We start from the raw sequence: 16,931 nt of genomic DNA, 5'->3' as shown, positions 1-16,931 counted from the left end.
TCTGCAGATGTAAACTACGATGATGAGTCAAAACATTATGACTGCCTCCTTGATAGCATATTGATCCCCGTTTCAAACGCCGTATAGCAGCGATTCTGCGTGGCATGGATACTGCAGTGTCCCACATGTGTTCCATCGTGTTCAAATAAGACGAATTTAGTGGCCGAGACATCAGTATGAGTTCAGTATTATATTCCTCAAACCACAGTAGCACGATTATGGCCTTTTGACAGGGACAGATATCTCGCTAAAAGGTTCTGTCGCAGTCGGGGAAGACATTAAGCATGAAGAGATGCCTGTTGTTCGTAATAATGGTTACGTAGTCCACAGCTGCCAGTGAACATTTGCTCCTTTCCTGTCGTGTTAACATCACAGTGTCACAGGTTACCCAAAAGACGTACACACAATACAAACTTGCCTTTATAATTGGCATAAGCCCACTTGATGATGGAATTTTAACCCTCCATAACGTATAATGGAAACAAAGTCAACTGAAACTAGTTACTGTAACTTGTAGTGAAGTCACGGCCAAGGCTATCCCAAAATGTTTGCATGTAAATACCGACATCTGGTACAGCACACTGGACTCGCATTCGGGAGGACGACGGTTCAATCCCGGGTCCGGCCATCCTGATTTAGGTTTTCCGTGATTTCCCTAAATAGCTCCAGGCAAATGCCGGGATGGTTCCTTTGAAAGGGCACGGCCGACTTCCTTCCCCGTCCTTCCCTAATACGTTGAGACCGATGACCTCGCTGTTTGGTCTCTTCTCCCCATACAATCCAATCAAATCTGGTACAGCTCCGTCTTCCATGGAGTGTTCTACTGTAAACTGCATCTGCAATAAACACAGATTTCTTTTATTGTATGTATGAGTCTGAATCACAGCCACAAACCACTTGCTGTCCTGAAAGTAATAAAAAAAGATACAGTAAAAATAGTAGCGTCTATAACAGTAAAAGACATGAAATGCCCTGCTTAACCCGCAGGACAGAGACGGACAGAATAAATTGTGGAAAGGGGCCAAAATAATGGGATATCTGTTAGACTCGAACATACAACTTTATTATTTGATCAAACATTACCAGAGTCCAAAAAATTTTTTAAACACACAGCTTTAATCTTTGGGACTTAATTGCCGGCTGAAAGCCACTTTATGTAAAAACGGCTGAAGGCCAAACTTAAAACGCAAGCATAATCAGAAATTTAAAACAAAAGCCTTATCTTAAAACAGTTCTTTAGTTAGGCTGAAGTAGACAAGTTAAATTCAAATCGGCTGAAGGCCGAACACTTAAAACTCCAAAACATTAATTTTTTTTAAAATGCCAAAATCCTTACGTGAAACAGTTTTTTAATTTAGGCTGAAGGCCTTAAGCACAAACAACTGAAACTCAAATCGGCTGAAGGCCGAAGACTTTAAAATTCAAAACAAATTTTTTTTAATGCCAAAGGGCTTACGTGGAACAGTACTTTAAACTAGGCTGAAGGCCTTAAGAGTAAAACAGCTCTACTTTAAAACACAAAACCGGCTAGAATCCATACAAGTACCAACAACAACAACAATTAAAAGAAATAAGTCAGCACACACAAGGGCGCCCAGATGTTCGAGGGTCGGCCTGTAATTCAAACACTAACCCTCGCTTAGGTTAGACAGGCACTCGGGCCGACCATTCACAATCCAACGACAACCAAAACGACCGACAGTCAGCGGACCCACCGACAAGATAACTTCCACTTCATCCAACGGAACAACGTAGAAGATATTGGCGCCCACAACCAATCGTACACGGAGCTGTCAAACTACACACCGTGCTGGACAGCAACAACACAACGAGGAAACTAAACTGCCTGAAATTTACGTCAACGCTCAGGGCAGGTAACCGGAACGTTAACGGCCACAAGGCAGAAGATTCCGCTGGTGCAACAGGAGCAGCGCTGGATGACGTAGCTTCTGTGAATGGTAGGTGTAAAACCACTCGATATTCACAGGCGGTTGGTAGCAATATATGGAGAGTGTGCACCGTCACAAGGAAGTGATGTTGCAACTTGACAATGCTTGTCTCCGTAAGAGTAGGAAAACCACAGCTCCCACCGCTGAAATGGGGTTCCCCGTACAACCTCACCCACCGTATTCTCCTCACTTGGCCATGTTAACTTCTGTAGGTCTGGTTCGAACCCCTTTCCTGTAGCCTGTCGCACTCGTTCCCTGACAGCTGCTCACAGTTTGGGAAAGATTTCTTCATAGCCTCAAATAGGTAGAAATCGAGAGGAACCAATGAGTATGGCAGTACATGGAACCACATTTCGACAATGGCAGCTGTGTTTTTCCGACTTGTATGGAGATGACCGTTGTAGGGTTTTAAGAGCACTTTTCGTGATGGTGCACGCTCTCCACACACTGTCACCAACCGCCTGCGAATATTTGCAGTGTTTACACTCTCCTTTCACAGAAACAAAGTAGTCCAGCGCTGTCCTTGATGATCACATACAATGTTCTCCGTTCACGTAATGAGAGCAGTTCGGTTCAAAAATGGTTCAAGTGGCTCTAGGACTTAACATCTGAGGTCATCAGTCCCCTAGAACTTAAAACTACTTAAACCTAACTAGGACATCACACATATCCATGCCCGAGGCAGGATTCGAACCTGCGACCGTAGCGGTCGCGCGGTTCCAGACTGTAGCGCCTAGAACCGCTCGACCACCCCGGCCGGCGAGAGCAGTTCGGAAAACGGGCTTTGCTGTGCAAGGATTACTCTTATAGTGCCACATGCAGTCAGACCGAAGTACTAAATATTTGCAACTATAATGATGGGGAAAATAAAGTGTAAATCAATATGGAAAGGCCCTTAAACAGTGAAGCGCCAAAGAAACTAGTATAGCCATGTATATTCAAATACAGAGATATGTAAATAGGCAGAACACGGCGCTGCGGTAGGCAACGCCTATATAAGATAACAAGTGTCTGCTGCAGTTGTTAGATCGGTTACTGCTGTACAATGGCAAGCTTTCAATCCTTAAGTGAGTTCGAAAGTGGTGTTATAGTCGGCGCACGAGCGATGGGACATAGCATCTCCGAGGTAGCGATGAAATGAGGATTTTCACCGCACGGCCATTTCACGAGTGTACCGTGAATATCAGGAATCCAGTAAAACATCAATCAAGTCTCTGACATCGCTGCGGTCGGATAAAGATCCTGCACGAACTGGACCAGCAACGACTGAAGAACCGTTCAGCGTGACAGAAGTGCGACTCTTCCGCAAATTGCTGCAGATTTAAATGCTGGGCCAACAACAAGTGTCAGCGTGCGAACCATTCAACGAAACCTCATTGATATGGGCTTTCGGAGCCGAAGGCCCACTCGTGTACTCTTGATGACTGCACGACAAAAAGCTTTACGCCTCGCCAGAGACCGTCAACAACGACACTGGACCGTTGATGACTGGAAATACGAGGGCAGTTCAATAAGTAATGCAACACATTTTTTTTTCTCGGCCAATTTTGGTTGAAAAAACCGGAAATTTCTTGTGGAATATTTTCAAACATTCCCGCTTCGTCTCGTATAGTTTCATTGACTTTCGACAGGTGGCAGCACTGTACGGAGCTGTTAAAATGGCGTCTGTAACGGATGTGCGTTGCAAACAACGGGCAGTGATCGAGTTTCTTTTGGCGGAAAACCAGGGCATCTCAGATATTCATAGGCGCTTGCAGAATGTCTACGGTGATCTGGCAGTGGACAAAAGCACGGTGAGTCGTTGGGCAAAGCGTGTGTCATCATCGCCGCAAGGTCAAGCAAGACTGATCTCCCGCGTGCGGGCCGGCCGTGCACAGCTGTGACTCCTGCAATGGCGGAGCGTGCGAACACACTCGTTCGAGATGATCGACGGATCACCATCAAACAACTCAGTGCTCAACTTGACATCTCTGTTGGTAGTGCTGTCACAATTGTTCACCAGTTGGGATATTCAAAGGTTTGTTCCCGCTGGGTCCCTCGTTGTCCAACCGAACACCATAAAGAGCAAAGGAGAACCATCTGTGCGGAATTGCTTGCTCGTCATGTGGCTGAGGGTGACAATTTCTTGTCAAAGATTGTTACAGGCGATGAAACATGGGTTCATCACTTCGAACCTGAAACAAAACGGCAATCAATGGAGTGGCGCCACACCCACTCCCCTACCAAGAAAAAGTTTAAAGCCATACCCTCAGCCGGTAAAGTCATGGTTACAGTCTTCTGGGACGCTGAAGGGGTTATTCTGTTCGATGTCCTTCCCCTTGGTCAAACGATCAACTCTGAAGTGTATTGTGCTACTCTTCAGAAATGAAGAAACGACTTCAGCGTGTTCGTAGGCACAAAAATCAGAACGAACTTCTCCTTCTTCATGACAACGCAAGACCTCACACAAGTCTTCGCACCCGAGAGGAGCTCACAAAACTTCAGTGGACTGTTCTTCCTCATGCACCCTACAGCCCCGATCTCGCACCGTCGGATTTCCATATGTTTGGCCCAATGAAGGACGCAATCCGTGGGACGCACTACGCGGATGATGAAGAAGTTATTGATGCAGTACGACGTTGGCTCCGACATCGACCAGTGGAATGGTACCGTGCAGGCATACAGGCCCTCATTTCAAGGTGGCGTAAGGCCGTAGCATTGAATGGAGATTACGTTGAAAAATAGTGTTGTGTAGCTAAAAGATTGGGGAATAACCTGGTGTATTTCAATGCTGAATAAAACAACCCCTGTTTCAGAAAAAAAAGTGTTGCATTACTTATTGAACTGCCCTCGTATGTTGCCTGGTCAGAGGTGTTTGAAATTGTATCGAGTGGATGGACGTGTACGGGTAATGAGAGAATCTGATGAACGAATGGACTCTGCATGTCAGCAGGGCACTGTTCAAGCTGGTGGAGTCTCTGTAATGGTGTGGGCCTTGTGCAATTGGAGTGATACGGGATCCCTGTTACGTCTAGATACGACTTTGACAAGTAACACGTACGTAAGCATCCTGTCTGATTACCTGCATCCATTCATGTCCATTGTGCATTCCGAGAGACTTGGGCAATTCCAGCAGGGCAATGCGACACCCCACACGTCCAGAATTGCTCTACAGCTCCTCCAGGAGAACTCTTCTGAGTTTAAATACTTGAGTTGGCCACCAGACTCCTCAGACATGAACGTAATTGAGCATATGTGGGATGCCCTGTATCATGCGGTTCAGAAGAGATCTCCACCCCCTCGTACTCTTACGGATTTACGGACAGCCTTGATGGATTCATGGTGTCAATTCCCTCCAGCACTACTTCAGACATTAGTCTAGCTCAAGCCACGTCGTGTTGGCGCACTTCTGTGTGCTCTCGGAGGCCCTACGCGATATTAGGCAGGTGTGCCAGTTTCTTTGGCTCTTCAGTGTACATGGCAGGAAGGTGAAAAGCTGAGAGTGTTTAATGTGTGGCGTGTGGTGTGTGTGCGCAGCGGTGCACCCGCCGGACGTGGCGCTGTACGTGGGCCTGGCCGTGGCGATGGTGGTGTTCGCGCTGATGGCGGCGGCGGGCGGCTACCGCTGGCTGTGGCGGCGCAAGGGCGCGCGCGCGGGCGGCGCCGGGGGCGGCCTGTACTCGCCCGCGTCGGCCGGCGACGTGGCGGCGGGCGCGCTCTCCGCAGACCCGGAGAAGCGCCGCCTGCAGCCCGACCTGACGCAGACGGCGGTGATCGCGGCCGCCTGCTACGAGTACCCCTACAGCGAGCCGCCGCCCCCGCCGCCCGGCGCCCTCTCCCACGACGACGACGAGGAGGAGCACCACTACGACGAGCCGCTGCGGCCCGGCGGCTCCACCTCCAGCCTCAGCAGCGCCGGCACCGCCTCAGGTAGGCACCACCTGCTGCCGCCAGCAAAGGCAAACGGCGTTTAAAAAAAGTGCCGCAGCAGGTGGCAATATTAGAACTACACTACTGGCCTTTAAAATTGCTACACCAAGAAGAAATGCAGATGATAAACGGGTATTCATTGGACAAATATATTATACTAGAACTGACATGTGATTACATTTTCACGCAATTTCGGTGCATAGATCCTGAGAAATCAGTACCCAGAACAACCACCTCTGGCCGTAATAACGGCATTGATACGCATGGGCATTGAGTCAAACACGACTTGGATGGCGTGTACAGGTACAGCTGCCCATGCAGCTTCAACAAGATACCACAGTTCATTAAGAGTAGTGACTGGCGTATTGTGATGAGCCAGTTGCTGGGCCACCATCGACCAGACGTTTTCAGTTGGTGAGAGATCTGGAGAATGTGCTGGCCAGGGCAGCAGTTGGAACATTTTCTGTGTCCAGAAAGGCCCGTACAGGACCTGCAACATGCGGTCGTCCATTATCCTGCTGAAATGTAGGGTTTCGCAGGGATAGAATGAAAGGTAGAGCCACGGGTCGACACACATCTGAAATGTAACGTCCACTGTTCAAAGTGCCGACAATGCGAACAACAGGTGACCGATACGTGTAACCAATGGCACCCCATACCATCACGCCGGGTGATACGCCAGTATGGGAATGACGAATACAGACTTCCAATGTGTGTTCACCGTGATGTTGCCAAACACGGATGTGACCATCATGATGCTGTAAACAGAACCTGGATTCATCCGGAAAAATAACGTTTTGCCTTTCGTGCACCCAGATTCGTCGTCGAGCACACCATCGCAGGAGATCCTGTCTCTGATGCAGCGTCAAGGGTAACCGCAGCCATGGTCTCCGAGCTGATAGTCCATGCTGCTGCAAACGTCGTCGAACTGTTCGTGCAGATGGTTGTTGTCTTGCAAACGTCCTCATCTGTTGATTTAGGGATCGAGACGTGGCTGCACGATCCGTTACAGCCATGCGGATAAGATGCCTGTCATCTCGACTGCTAGTGATACGAGGCCTTTGGAATCGAGCACGGCGTTCCGTATTACCCTCCTAAACGCACCGATTCAATATTCCGCTAACAGTCATTGGATCTCGAGCAACGCGAACAGCAATGTCGCGATACGAATAACCGCAATCGCGATAGGCTACAATCCGACCTTTATCAAAGTCGGAAACGTGATGGTACGCATTTCTGCTCCTTACACGAGGCATCACAACAACGTTTCACCAGGCAACGCCGGTCAACTGCTGTTTGTGTATGAGAAATCGGTTGGAAACTTTCCTCATTTCAGCACGTTGTAGGGGTCGCCACCGGCGCCAACCTTGTGTGAATGCTCTGAAAAGCTAATCATTTTCATATAACAGCATCTTCTTCCTGTCCTTTAAATTCCGCGTCTGTAGCATGTCATCTTCGTGCTGTAGCAATGTTAATGGCCAGTAGTGTATGTTAAAGTCCTATTCATGCCCCACGTATCCAGTCAGTTGCATCAAATCGGTGAAGGGAAGTTCGTACGGTCCCCTTGTCGTATCTGAGAGCAAGCTGAGGTGGGGCTGGTGCTTCGGTACAGAGGGTGGACTAGCGCAGCGCTGAGAACGGGAGTTTGTTTCTCCACAGGGGCCAAGTTATCTCACGCGAGCTGTACCAGTTTGACACGGTGGGGCAGCAGCGCCGCGGCACCAGTGCGACGAACCGCAGCCGTGTGTTGATGGAGTGCGTTGTCCCGTTCGCAGTGCTGCAGGCGTCGCTGGAGCCGGAGCTGAGCGCGGCGGGCGTGGCGACGGCAGCCGGCGCGCGCCTCGAGCTGCCCGAGCTGGGCGTGGCGCTGACGGTGCCGCAGGGCGGCGTGGCGCGCGGCCGGCGCCAGCGCGTGCTGGTGGCGCTGCTGCGCGACGCGCGCCCGCCGCTGCCCGACGGCTGCGTGCGCCTCTCGCCCGTCGTCATGTGCGGCCCGCTGCGCCTCGAGCTCGCCAAGCCGCTCATCCTCAGCTTCCAGCACTGCGCCGCGCCGCCGCACGACGCCTGGCGCCTCTCCGTCTGGTGCTGCGACACGCCGCCCGGACAGCCGCCCTTCTGGCAGGTCAGTCCGTGCTGCGCGCGCGCTCTCGCCGAGTACTCGCGGCAAGTGAGTCAGCTGTAGAGAGTGAGTACGAGTCTAATGTACCGGCTGGTTATAATTAAACTTTCCCCATTTAACACATTACACTCTGGGAGGTTGTAGGGGACATCAAACCAAACATTATACCCTAATGTCATTTTTTCCTATGAGGATTATTTAAACCGGTGGAGGCTGTATTACGCTCTTCAGTTGTTACAGGGCGTATTACGCTCTTCAGTTGTAGGCAACTGCTGTCCACCAGTGCAGTAGTGCATTGTCTCTGTTTACTAATGGAGCGATACACCCGGCTTGAGTACACTGATATGGTTGGTGCGTACTACGTAGCGCACCACAACGGACGAGCTGCACAGTGGATTTATCAACAACAATATCCTAATCGCCGTATCCCGCATCATACGACCTTTGCTGCTATGTACCAACGTCTGCGTGAGACCGGGTCATTTAGCAGATTACCTGGACAAGGACGCCGTCGCACGGTAAGAACGCTGCAATTTGAGGAAGGTGTCTTGCAGCTTGTGGAGCGGGATCCTTCACTCAACACTCGTGAAATTGCACGTAACATGCGGACGAATCAGACGAATGTAAGAACAGTCCTTCGAGAGCAATTATTACGTCGATTTCACTTACAGCGTCTCCACAACCTGGAACCAGGTGATTATCCACCCAGAGCACAGTTTTCGCAGTGGTACCCGGAACAGTGTGAAATGCATCCTATATTTCCATCCTCTGTGTTGTTTACCGATGAACCAACGTCCGGGCGTGATGGAGTCTTCAATATGCACAATTCGCATGTTTGGAGTGAGGATAACCCACAAGCCACAGTTATTAGCGCTCATCAAGTGCGGTTCTTCGTTAATGTGTGGGTCGGTGTTGTTGGGGACTGTTTAACTGGACCGTATCTGCTACCGAGGCCATTAAATGGCAGGCACTATAACAATTTTCTCGCCTGAGCATTGCCAGAATTGCTGGAAGAGGTCCCGCTCCCTACAAGACAACGCATGTGGTTCCAACATGACGGGGCGCCGGCACATTTCAGTCGTCGTGGGCGCCGATTCCTGGACCGACGGTTCCCAGAAACGTGGATTGGCAGACGTGGTCCAGTACCACGGCCTCCTCGATCCCCAGATATGTCCCCTCTGGTTTTTTTTTTTTTGTGTAGGGAGAGTTGCGCAACCTTGTTTACGCAACTCCTGTTGCATCAGAAGAGGATCTGGTTGCCCGGATAGTAGCAGCAGCAAGAACGATTCAGGATACTCCTGGGGTATTTGCCCGTGTCAGACAGAACATGTTCCGACGGTGTAACCTTTATTTACGTCTCAATGGAGGCATTTTTGAAAATCTACTGTAATTGAAACTTGGTTGTGTTAATGTGTTGTCTCTTGGTCATAAAAAATGGAAAAGTGTTTGTTGGTTCAATTAAATTGCCGCCAGAGAAATATTTCTCCACCGGTTTAAATACTCCTCATAGGAAAAAATGGGGTTGACCCATGGTCTAGGGGCGCCGGCACGGTAGCTCAGCGTGTTCGGTCAGAGGGCTGGGTGCCCTCTGTAATAAAAAAAACTGAGTTAATGGATCAACAACGAACTGAAACGGGTGTCTTTCGACGTCCGCCCAGAGCAGATACAACGAACAAAAACGAACAAAATGAGATTAAAAAAAAACGGGGGTAGCGTCATTGATTCATAATCAAAATGTCTTCGGTCCCGGGTTCGATCCCCACCACTGCCTAAATTTTGATAAATAATCAGCATTGGCGGCCGAAGACTTCCGCCATAAGAAGTCAGCCTCATTCTGCCAACAGCCTTGTCAAAGAGGGCGGAGGAGCTGATAGAGGTTCAGGGCACTCTCTTGTCCTAGGAGTGGGAAATTGCCCCTAAAGGCGGAAGAATCAGCAATGATCAACGACATGAGGATGCAGAAGGCAATGGAAACCACTGCATTAAAGACACGTAACGTGTATCCACAGGACATGTGGCCTGTAATTGAAGAAGTGTCATGATGATCTCTCCATTGGCAAAAGATTCCGGAATAGTCCCCCATTCGGATCTCCGGGAGGGGACTGCCAAGGGGGAGGTTACCATGAGAAAAAGATTGAATAATCTACGAAAGGATAACGTTCTACGAGTCGGGGCGTGGAATGTCAGAAGCTTGAACGTGATAGGGAAACTAGAAAATCTGAAAATGGAAATGCAAAGGCTCAATCTAGATATACTAGGTGTCAGTGAAGTGAAGTGGAAGGAAGACAAGAATTTCTGGTCAGATGAGTATCGGGTAATATCAACAGCAGCAGAAAATGGTATAACAGGTGTAGGATTCGTTATGAATAGGAAGGTAGGGCAGAGGGTGTGTTACTGTGAACAGTTCAGTGACCGGGTTGTCCTAATCGGAATCGACAGCAGACCAACACCGACAACGATAGTTCAGGTATACATGCCGACGTCGCAAGCTGAAGATGAACAGATAGAGAAAGTGTATGAGGATATTGAAAGGGTAATGCAGTATGTAAAGGAGGACGAAAATCTAATAGTCATGGGCGACTGGAATGCAGTTGTAGGGGAAGGAGTAGAAGAAAAGGTTACAGGAGAATATGGGCTTGGGACGAGGAATGAAAGCTGAGAAAGACTAATTGAGTTCTGTAACAAGTTTCAGCTAGTAATAGCGAATACCCTGTTCAAGAATCACAAGAGGAGGAGGTATACTTGGAAAAGGCCGGGAGATACGGGAAGATTTCAATTAGATTACATCATGGTCAGACAGAGATTCCGAAATCAGATACTGGATTGTAAGGAGTACCCAGGAGCAGATATAGACTCAGATCACAATATAGTGGTGATGAAGAGTAGGCTGAAGTTCAAGACATTAGTCAGGAAGAATCAATACGCAAAGAAGTGGGATACGGAAGTACTAAGGACGTTTGAAGTTATCTAACGCTATAGATACAGCAATAAAGAATAGCGCAGTAGGCAGTACAGTTGAAGAGGAATGGACATCTCTAAAAAGGGCCATCACAGAAGTTAGGAAGGAAAACATAGGTACAAAGAAGGTAGCTGCGAAGAAACCATGGGTAACAGAAGAAATACTTCAGTTGATTGATGAAAGGAGGAAGTACAAACATGTTCCGGGAAAATCCGGAATACAGAAATACAAGTCGCTGAGGAATGAAATAAATAGGAAGTGCAGGGAAGCTAAGACGAAATGGCTGCAGGAAAAATGTGAAGACATCGAAAAAGACATGATTGTCGGAAGGACAGACTCAGCATACAGGAAAGTCAAAACAACCTTTGGTGACATTAAAAGCAACGGTGGTAACATTAAGAGTGCAACGGGAATTCCACTGTTAAATGCAGAGGAGAGAGCGGATAGGTGGAAAGAATACATTGAAAGCCTCTATGAGGGTGAAGATTTGTCTGATGTGATAGAACAAGAAACAGGAGTCGATTTAGAAGAGATAGGGGATCCAGTATTAGAATCGGAATTTAAAAGAGCTTTGGAGGACTTATACGGTCAAATAAGGCAGAAGGGATAGATAACATTCCATCAGAATTTCTAAAATCATTGGGGGAAGTGGCAACAAAACGACTATTCACGTTGGTGTGTAGGATATATGAGTCTGGCGACATACCATCTGGCTTTCGGAAAAGCATCATCCAGACAATTCCGAAGACGGCAAGAGCTGACAAGTGCGAGAATTATCGCACAATCAGCTTAACAGCTCATGCATCGAAGCTGCTTACAAGAATAATACACAGAAGAATGGAAAAGAAAATTGAGAATGCGCTAGGTGACGATCAGTTTGGCTTTAGGAAAAGTAAAGGGACGAGAGAGGCAATTCTGACGTTACGGCTAGTAATGGAAGCAAGGCTAAAGAAAAATCAAGACACTTTCATAGGATTTGTCGACCTGGAAAAAGCGTTCGACAATATAAAATGGTACAAGCTGTTCGAGATTCTGAAAAAAGTAGGGGTAAGCTATACGGAGAGACGGGTCATATACAATATGTACAACGACCAAGAGGGAATAATAAGAGTGGACGATCAAGAACGAAGTGCTCGTATTAAGAAGGGTGTAAGACAAGGCTGTAGCCTTTCGCCCCTACTCTTCAATCTGTACATCGAGGAAGCAATGATGGAAATAAAAGAAAGGTTCAGGAGTGGAATTAAAATACAAGGTGAAAGGATATCAATGATACGATTCGCTGATGACATTGCTATCCTGGTGAAAGTGAAGAAGAATTAAATGATCTGCTGAACGGAATGAACAGTCTAATGAGTACACAGTATAGTTTGAGAGTAAATCGGAGAAAGACGGGGGAATGAGAAGTAGTAGAAATGAGAACAGCGAGAAACTTAACATCAGGATTGATGGTCAATGAAGTCAAGGAATTCTGATACCTAGGCAGTAAAATAACCAATGACGGGCGGAGCAAGGAGGACATCAAAAGCAGACTCGCTGTGGCAAAAAAGGCATTTCTGGCCAAGAGAAGTGTACTAATATCAAATACCGGCCTTAATTTGAGGAAGAAATTTCTGAGGAGGTACGTCTGGAGTACAGCATTGTATGGTAGTGAAACATGGACTGTGTGGGAAAACCGGAGAATCGAAGCATTTGAGATGTGGTGCTATAGACGAATGTTGATAATTAGGTGGACTGATAAGGTAAGGAATGAGGAGGTTCTACGCAGAATCGGAGAGGAAAGGAATATGTGGAAAACACTGATAAGGAGAAGGGACAGGATGATAGGACATCTGCTAAGACATGAGGGAATGACTTCCATGGTACTAGAGGGAGCTGTAGAGGGCAAAAACTGTAGAGGAAGACAGAGACTGGAATACGTCAAGCAAATAATTGAGGACGTAGGTTGCAAGTGCTACTCTGAGATGAAGAGGTTAGCACAGGAAAGGAATTCGTGGCGGGCCGCATCAAACCAGTCAGTAGACTGATGAAAAAAAAAAGGACTGACATTAGGGAAAAATATTTATTTTGATGTCTCCTACTTTTCACCCTGTATAACACGGAGACTAATTACTGTACGGCCGTGGTGGTCTAGCGGTTCTAGGCGCTCAGTCCGGAACCGCGCGACTGCTGCGGTCGCAGGTACGAATCCTGCCTCGAGCATGGATGTGTGTGATGTCCTTAGGTTAGTTAGGTTTAAGTAGTTCTAAGTTCTAGGGGACTGATGACTACAGCTGTTAAGTCCCATAGTGCTCAGAGCCATTTGAACCATTTGAACTGTACGAGTACCAGACTTTGTAGCACTAATACCCGGAGTATCGGGTGCATGAGTTCCATGCGCCACAGCGTCTCCGTCCAGTTCCAACTATGACCACCAGGTGCCGAGATCAGTCATCGTGATTCGTAGGTGGTTGATGAAATCGCTGTTGCTATGGAAGACAATGCTGCGCGCAGTTCCCGATCGTCAGCAATGCGCGTGCTGTGTCGCGACAGTTGAACATCCTGTGGTCCACTGTACGGAAGGTGCTTCGAACCATTCTCAAATGTTATCTGTACAAGAACCATATCGTACGGAAGCTTGCACCACAGGACGCACAACGACGTGTTGTCTTCCCTCTCCACTTTTTCGCAAGGATTGAAGTTGACGAAGGCTGGCCCTGGACCCTCCTGCGGACAAACGAAGATCATTTTTCTCTGACGGGTGAGGTGAACACACAGAACGGCCGAGTATGGGGAAATTCACCTCCAGTCACTGTGCATGAAGTTCCTTTGTATGGTAAACGTGTCACCTTATGGTGTAGCTTCAAGACTACATTCATCATTGGCCCAATCTTTTTTGAACAGTTCGGCGCTCCCCTCAAGCACCAAAGACGTGCTGTTTGACTGGCCAGCGTTACTGCGATATGCTTCGCCAGCATGTCATATCCGCCCTACAGGAGAGAGAGGCATTGAACTCAACAGTTTTCACGCAAGTTGGAGCCCCACTGCACACCACTCGTGAAGTCCACATGCTTCTCCGAAACACATTTGGAATTATCGGCCGATCATTTCCAAATGCTTCGCTAGCACGATCACCTGATCTCACTCCCTCTGATTTCTGGTTGTGGGGCTACCTGAAGGACAGAGTTTACTAGGGGAACATTCACACATGTGCTAATCTGAAGCGCAGCTTATCAAGAGAGGTAGCCAGCATCGTACGTACATGTTTCGTTCTGCTGTGCAGAATGCAGTCATATGCTTTCAGACTCCTTTGTACACTCAAGAGCGCCATATTGAGCTCCTTTTGTATCAATAATGGTACCGGTTTGTAATGGTATGATGTATTCTAGAAGCAGATTAAAAGTGTTTCAGTTGAACTGATTCTACAATACCTCTCTTCCGCATGTCCTCGACATTAATGGTACCAAGTTTGGTTCTCGTACGGTAATTAGTTTCCGTGTTATAACTTATTAAATAGGGAAAGTTTGATTATAAAAATGGTTCAAATGACTCTCAGCACTATGTGACTTAACATCTGAGGTCATCAGTCCCCTAGACTTAGAACTACTTAAACCTAACTAACCTATAGACATCACACGCATCTTTGCCCGAGGCAGGATTCGAACAGTTTTTTATAATTTGACAATTGTACATGATAAACTGTTAGGGTGTTGGGAGAACTACCTTCTGACACTTTTTTTTTTAGTTCAATGAAAATTTTGTGGCATTGAAATACAGAATATTTAAACTTTTAAGAAAACCTGGTTTTTCGCGCTACTCAGTGTTTATCACACCTTATCTCTTAAGCTACGTGTCTTACGACAACATAATTTTATAGTTGGCTTCAGTAATATATGTCGATAACGCGTGCAAAATCTCTGGCCAATAAAGTCAGTAACAGTGAAGTAATAAAGTAAAAGGTCACGAATGATGCAGACTTTTTTTAGCAAACCAACATCCTAAATGTAGTAATCGACAAGCATTTCCGCTTTACACTTTTTGTGGAGGGTCAAAGCGAAAAAAAAAGTTTCGGAAAGGTTTAAATTTATTGCCGACCGCGGTGGTCGAGCGGTTCTCGGCGCTTCAGTCCGAAACCGCGCGACTGCTACGGTCGCAGGTTCCAATCCTCCCTCGGGCATGTATGTGTATGATGTCCTTAGGTTAGTTAGGTTTATGTAGTTCTAAGTTATAGGGGACTGATGACCTCAGATGTTAAGTCCCATAGTTCTCAGAGCCATTTTTTTAAATTTATTTTTGTAGTTTGTTGGAAGTCGGTGGGTGCTATAGCTCGTCCTAGACGAGAGCAGTATTGTGCCGTTCACTGGCGCGACGTTAAGTTCCAGCGTGCTACATTTTGCTGTTACAGGCGCGGTGCAGTGCTGCGCGACAGTAGTAGCAGAGACAGTAGTAGCAGAGACAGTAGTATATCATAAAACCTATTTACAGAAACCTGGCAAATCCTGAATTACTGAAGAAGTGTCTGCATGGTCAGACTCAAAATCGCCATGAGTCGTTCAATAATCTTATATGGACTTGCTGACCAATTATTTTATTTTATTTTTTATTTATTTTTTTTGTGGGAATGAAGAGAGTGAAGTGGGGGCTCAGTGATGTTGTTGTTACTTTTAATGATGGCAACATTGATAGGGTGAAAGTGCTACAGCATATGAGAATTAATCCTGGAGGAAACTGCATCAGAGAACTTGAACGGGTGGACAAGGTTCGCATTGATTAAGCAGAGTATGCAGCACAGTTGGCCACTAAGAAGTCAAGAAAGAAGAAACGAAGAAAGAACTTGGGAAAAGATCAAGAGGATGATATACAGTATGGTGCAGGGTGCTTTTCTTTCACTGCTGCCATGTCCCACGCTGATGCAGTGTCGGCATTGTTAGGAACGGATTTGGCAAAGTTAGTGGAAAGGGGTGGCCGGATGCACTTCCTGCCGCCACCCCATACCCCTCGGGACAGAATTTGTGCACCCCTGCTGTCTGCATCTAGTGTAATTCATGGAGTAGTGCGAACGTGTTCAGACGTCCGCGAGTCGTGGAACTGAGGCGGAATGTGGGGACCAGCCCGGTATTCACCTAGTGGGATGTGGAAAACCGCCTAAAAACCACATCCAGGCTGGCCAGCACACCGACCGACGATGGAAATCCGGCGGGCGGATTCGATCCGGGGCCGTTGCGCCTACCCGAGTCCAGGAAGCAGCGCATTAGTGCTTTCTTTTTTTTTTAAGACCGAAATGTGGTAAAAAAAAAGGATGCAGTTGGACGCTAACAGGCGTCCATAAGTTTACACTGCATGACGATTACCACTTTTTTTTTTTTTTTGACGCTACCCCTTTTTTTTAATTTAAATGAAAGAAAATTACCTCTTCCACTTCAGGCGTTGGCCCCTATCACCCATACTACCCCCAAAAACCTATGTAGCCTAAAAACAAAAACAAAGCTAGTGCCACCGCCACTTTCATCCTAAAGCTAACTAGGACGGCCGATCGCCACCACTTCAGGTTCCGCCAACGAACAAAAATTAAATATGCCTCTGAACTTTGTATAAAAAAATAAAATAAAAGGAGGAAGAAAAGGGTATAATACTTTATTATATTTTATTTGTTGTTCATTTTGTTCTTATTTTGTGCTTGTTTATTTATTTGGATTCGAATGCAGGTCTCCTGCCCACTTTTTTTCTTTAATCTTTTTTTTATTTATATAGATATCAATGTGCGAACAGTCATAGTTAATCAAGCCTGGAAAACTAAAACAGAATGAAGACGCCATCGAAGATATGAAACATAAATAACATGAAAAGAAAGCTACCACGTCGTAGTGAGGCTTCCCAGCGACTGCGCCCACTGATAAAGATGTTCAATATATGCTCGTTTGCAGTTCGTTCGGACCTCATCTGCCACTGGCTGGAACATTCCAGCTGCACGGCGGGCTGTGAAAGGCACTCCATAGGTAGTTTGCGAAGCACTGTCGAT

The 16,931-nt window shown here is 47.0% G+C and overlaps 1 protein-coding gene across 1 annotated transcript in view; it reads left to right on the top strand.

The window, feature by feature from the left end:
• LOC126203183 (netrin receptor UNC5C) overlaps positions 1 to 16,931 on the top strand; it is a 339,422-nt gene that overhangs the window by 287,159 nt on the left and 35,332 nt on the right. The window contains exons 9-10 of the mRNA XM_049937425.1: positions 5,466 to 5,858; positions 7,634 to 7,980. Of these exons, the coding sequence (XP_049793382.1) occupies positions 5,466 to 5,858; positions 7,634 to 7,980 (740 nt within the window). The remainder of the gene's footprint in view (positions 1 to 5,465; positions 5,859 to 7,633; positions 7,981 to 16,931) is intronic.

This window comes from Schistocerca nitens, chromosome 9 (assembly GCF_023898315.1).
Source record: "Schistocerca nitens isolate TAMUIC-IGC-003100 chromosome 9, iqSchNite1.1, whole genome shotgun sequence".
Classification (NCBI taxonomy): domain Eukaryota; kingdom Metazoa; phylum Arthropoda; class Insecta; order Orthoptera; family Acrididae; genus Schistocerca; species Schistocerca nitens.
This window is presented reverse-complemented; position numbering and strand designations above follow the sequence as displayed.